The following is a 5,646-nucleotide window of genomic DNA, read 5'->3' as shown; positions in this document are numbered from 1 at the left end:
AAAAATCATTTAAGGTGTAGTAATAGTAAATATAATATTTACTATTACTAACTAAGCTAATAAATAAAAGTAAGAATGAATAAAAGTCAAAACCAATGTTTTATTTTGTTACAGAGGAAGGACGATAAATAATATTAGTTAGTAGATTAGGTTAGGAAAGATATGTGACAATGTATGTATGTAACTACAAACTAGACATACTGACAGCTGACAGATCTCATAGTACATACTGTCAGTCTGCCATTTACCTTCATTATACTTGTTGCAGTTGTTGCCCGTGACTTGATTTTGTATGACCAACCAAAAACTATATCCATATTTCTATATTTTATTTAACAAATTACGTATAAAAAGAAATAGGTAGCTACATATTATTGTACATAAAAAATAATATGATTTAGGTTTAGCCCAAACAAATAAAGCTTATACGACAACAGTTGATTTACCAGCTAGAACCACAAGTGCGTAAATATATCGAAAACAAAACTTCGTGCTTCGTGTTCCTTTCTTGTCTGTCAAAATTTATTGTTGTATTATATTATTGAAATTCCAATTACAATTTCAGTGCTAGCATTATTTTGTAATATAATAGAATTCGTTAAATTGTGATAATGGATGACAATAAAGACTTGGAACCTTTAGAACCTTCGTTACGGAATGTGATAGAACAAAAGTCTTTGAAATGGATATTCGTCGGAGGAAAAGGCGGAGTTGGTAAAACGACATGCAGGTAAATTAGAAATATATGATTAAATAATCACCTTGTTCATTAAACAACTGTGACCAAATTGCTTTGTTCATAAATAGATGCAGTGGTTTCATAGTATACGTTTCTTAAAACACAATCCGCTCGCTCTTTATAAATGAGTAAGATATTGAATCTTACATATTAATATTTTGCAGTTGCAGTCTAGCAGTTCAACTATCTAAAGTGAGAGAATCTGTTTTAATTATTTCTACAGATCCTGCTCATAATATATCTGATGCATTTGATCAGAAGTTTTCAAAGGTATGTACCTACTTTAGTAAATCAACTTTCTCTTTCTTACTGAGAAATTCATGAATGAAGTATTTAAATAGTGTTTGTTAAATATATACTAAATTGCATTTTAAATGTAATCACTATATTATATAACTTCTGGTGTCTTTGTATTATTGCAATGATTTATTATTATTGCAATTATTATATTGAGAGATTGTGAAAAGTTGTCTTTAAAAAAAATGCAAATATTATAATATATATAATTTGATACATAAAAGCATTAGTTATAAATTACCATACATAAATTGTTTACACAAAACCTATGACTTCATCTGCTTTTTATAGATAAAAGATAACTTATGTTTGACCAGTGTACAATTAATCCTCATGTAAAATTTCGTTGAGGTCCTTCAGCCATTTAGTTGTGAAAAGGTAACAAATAAACAAACAGTTAATCAAACATACAGACAGGTTCAACTTTGGAATTTACATTAGTATAGTCTGTTTTTTAATCCCAGAGACTAAATTGACAGGTGTAAATGTCAAACTTTCAAACAATGTTACTGCCTATAGTGGGGTAGTGGTGTACCTGCGACACTGATTCTTTAATCTGAAACTTTTATTTTAACATATTCGTTTTAAAGCTTTAAATGACATCTCCACAACAAAAATTTAAATTTATGTATATATACCAGTGTTTTCGTATTATACAGCATCAAAATACATTTTTGTTGTTTCCATACAAATAGTAATTTTTACAATACTTTAATAGGCTACAAACCAACATTTTTTCTTTCAAACAGCTAAATATTTTAAATAGGTATTTGTTGTATGATATATAACACTATAAAAAAGTCATTTGTTTTATAAAAAAGGGAGTTAGTCTTTATTTTAGCAAATAATAAAAAAATCTATTTTGATACAACAACCCTATATTTATTACTTACCTGTACTTTATTAATTTTATGTTACTGCATTTTAAATAAACACCCATACATTATTTCAGAATCACATATAAAATGGGAAATTAATATTAATTTCCCTTAGGGCCACATCCCTATTTAAAAAAATGTAAAAACTTAGCAACATAGGATATGTAAAATTTGTCTCCAGGTTTAAAAAACAGACACTCATACTCGTAAACTTGTGGGGACTGGTCTGTTCAGGTTGCGAACACTGATTAGATTTTTTGATTTTTTTAATTTTTTTTTATATAGCATATGCTGGTGGTCACTCTATTCTCCCAAATTTGAATTTAAATGAAATACTATTATTGTAAATATGTACAACATTAAAAAAATATATACGAGCTGAGTTTCTTGTCAGTTCTTCTCAGAAATCATTCCGATGATGGTAGATTTGACATATCATATTCATAATAGACGTACATGAATAAAGATATTTTGATTTTGATTTTGATTTTAGACTGTAGTAGAGATTTTTACATCAGATCTAGTTATAATGTTTTTTTTTACAGGTCCCAACCAAAGTGAAGGGTTTTGACAATCTGTTTGCTATGGAAATTGATCCGAATGTAGGCCTGACTGAGCTTCCGGAGGAGTATTTTGAAGGTGAAACAGAGGCAATGAGGCTTGGCAAGGGTGTCATGCAAGAAATTGTCGGAGCATTCCCTGGCATTGATGAGGCTATGAGTTATGCTGAGGTGATTATTTGTTTTTTGTGATTAGTTAGTTTAGTCTGTATTGGCAATAGATATAACTCTGTCTCTTTTGAAAATATTTTAAATCAAGAAATTGCAAGTGTAGTTGATATTATTATTATACTAATGAGACTACTAATAGATATTTTAATAGATTATTATTATTATAAAAATTAGGCTAGACAGCCTCAGTGGATGGTATAATTGCCTCCTTATTACAAGTAAAAAAAATGGCAGACTTTACCTTGTACCTAATGTATTGATGACCTTGTTAGTGTATTAATACATTGTCTAACTTTCCAATGGTTATGAATATTAATGAACATTTATATACATATATATTTATATATGTATAATATGAACATTTATATTTTTATGAGTATGTCTGTTTTCCTATTTATTATTTATGTATGTATACAAAAAATGCATTGCACATACATTTAATGGCAGGATAGCAGAATAGCAGAGAGGGTGGACTCACTGGCCCCTCTGAGTTATAGACTGTTTGTCTAGTTTATTACTTTTAAATTTTATTATAAGCAGCAATTGTATTAGTTTATTATTTGAGACAAATAAAGATGATTATTGTTATTATATACTTCCATAAATTGACGGCTATTGCCAATTGAGTAGGTCTAGTATTGTCGGAAATAAGTGGTGTTGTACTTAATATTCATGATTATTTAAATTTTTAACTTTTTAACCCATTTAAATTTTTAACTTACAACTTCATATTCATACAAATGTACATTACATTTGTAGATCGGCAATTATAAAACTATAATTCAAATAACGACTATAAATATATGTACAGCATTTATTGAACGCCATCTATTAATTAATAAATGTAATCATTAATAAAATTTAAATAACTAAATCCAAGTTATTGAAATTTTCACAAGGTTAAATCATTTTGGGGTGTTTTCCCAAACTTTATTTACTTACGTATATGTTGTAAAATATTACAACATATTCTGTGAAATATTCATCATAATTCTTTGACCTTTTTACGTGAAACATTAACACAGACAGTTTTCGCTTCGTCACGACTTTATTATATGTAAAGATAAAATATTAATCTTACGCGACGGTATCGGCGATTAGCATCTTAGGACACCGCCTTACTTCAGATGGTCGAAGGTTCGATTCCCAGCACGATACGAACATTTCTTTTATGACTATTACTGTTTTTATTGGTCTGGGTCTGTTTTTATAAAAAATAAAATTACGTATTTCTATTAATTTTCTAGTAATATACACAAGCTCAGCTCAGCTTGAGTATAGATGTTGCAGTGTGGATTAATAATCAAATTTATATTTCAGGTAATGAAACTTGTGAAAGGCATGAACTTCAGTGCAGTTGTATTTGACACAGCTCCAACTGGACACACACTTCGTTTACTCTCATTTCCACAAGTGGTTGAGAAAGGACTCGGTAAACTCATGCGCTTAAAATCAAAGGTAATTTATTTTTAACATACGCATGAGTATTATAGTTAGGGCCCAAAATATTTTTGCTAATTATGTACCTATATCTTATCAGATAATGTCATGTTTTCTCAATTGATATGGACAGATAAAAACTACATTTATTTTGGATTAAAAAATAGGTCAACATCATCATTTGTCATTGTCCACTGGCAAATAGTGAATATATGCTGCTTTATAGTTTGCCTTTGCCAAGATTGATACTAAAGCAAATCTGATATTTCTTTCAACTTGAGTTTTTACTCTTAGCTAGATTCACTCTACATAGTTTTCTTGTATGGCCTCATTTGGAACGCTTTCTTCATTGCTAGGTTTCTGATAAAGTTGACTGAAATGAAGGATATAAAACTTGCAATATTTGGAAGATACTTCCTGACGTCAATTAAAAAGAAATTGCAATACTTTTTAAAATTTAGATCTTACTTTTAAATGAATTATATTTTGTTACTATAAAATGTATCTTAAATTGCAGGTAGCACCATTCATAAATCAAATGGCAACATTATTTGGTCTCGCAGAGCTCAATTCTGACATCTTCAGTAATAAAATGGATGAAATGCTCTCCGTGATTAGGCAAGTAAACGCCCAGTTCAAGGATCCCAATCAGACCACTTTTGTATGTGTGTGCATAGCAGAATTTTTATCGCTATACGAGACTGAACGTTTAGTACAAGAGCTCACTCGATGCGGTATCGACACACACAACATTATTGTAAATCAGCTGTTATTACATACCTCAGCCCCGTGTGAGCTTTGTGCAGCAAGGCACAATGTACAAGAGAAGTATCTAGAACAAATTGCCGACTTGTATGAAGATTTCCATGTAACGAAATTGCCGCTGCTAGATAAAGAAGTACGTGGGGCGTCAGCTGTTAATGCATTTTCTGAATATTTAGTCAAACCCTACGTACCGCCGACGTCTGCTACGTGAATTTTTTTGTTTACATTTCAATGAGATCTAAATTCAATGAATGTAATATCTTCATTACTTACGTTCTCTGTATAAAAAATAATGTAATTGGGAAGGTTATATTTAGTAAAAGGTGCTATTGGTCTCATGTGTGTAAATTTTGCGACCAATATTTCCGTGTCTCTCGTTAACGAAACAGATAAATTAACCAAATCTGTCTACTGTATAGTGTTCTAAACAATAAATGTAATATATGTGATTATTTTTGTTTTAATAAAACACATTGTATTTTGTGAAATTTAATCAAAAATATAGAAAAAAACGACGCGGTATTTATTATTTATGTATGCCCTTGACAGTAACGGGGCGTTTCGTATACTATATGGACAGGTATATATATTATGTATACAGGAACTATACTATTACAAACATTTTCTTAATGAATTGTTAAAGCTCTGATAACATACTCTTATGTTGTTCGCGATTATGACAATATTAACGGTAAATATGCATTAAAAATAACCGAAGTTCTATTGCAGTGGAATATATAACTAATAATTTCTTGATTAAAAAAACACGTGTATATGTGAGGACTAGCTTTCTTAT

At 29.6% G+C, this 5,646-nt stretch overlaps 1 protein-coding gene across 1 annotated transcript; it reads left to right on the top strand.

Moving 5' to 3' along the window:
* The first annotated feature begins 475 nt into the window (after window positions 1-475).
* On the top strand, window positions 476-5,300 carry LOC131853809 (ATPase ASNA1 homolog). Its single transcript, XM_059204853.1, has 5 exons — window positions 476-730; window positions 904-1,009; window positions 2,460-2,645; window positions 3,966-4,103; window positions 4,603-5,300. The coding sequence occupies exons 1-5, from the start codon at window positions 612-614 to the stop codon at window positions 5,059-5,061; spliced, it is 1,008 nt and encodes a 335-aa protein (XP_059060836.1). The 5' UTR covers window positions 476-611; the 3' UTR covers window positions 5,062-5,300.
* The last annotated feature ends 346 nt before the right edge of the window (window positions 5,301-5,646 follow it).

Source organism: Achroia grisella, unplaced genomic scaffold (genome assembly GCF_030625045.1).
Source record: "Achroia grisella isolate CSIRO2021 unplaced genomic scaffold, CSIRO_AGI_Agris_v1 utg906, whole genome shotgun sequence".
Taxonomy (NCBI): Eukaryota; Metazoa; Arthropoda; class Insecta; order Lepidoptera; family Pyralidae; genus Achroia; species Achroia grisella.
The sequence above is the reverse complement of the archived record's forward strand: the minus strand, read 5'-3'. Positions and strand labels throughout refer to the sequence as shown.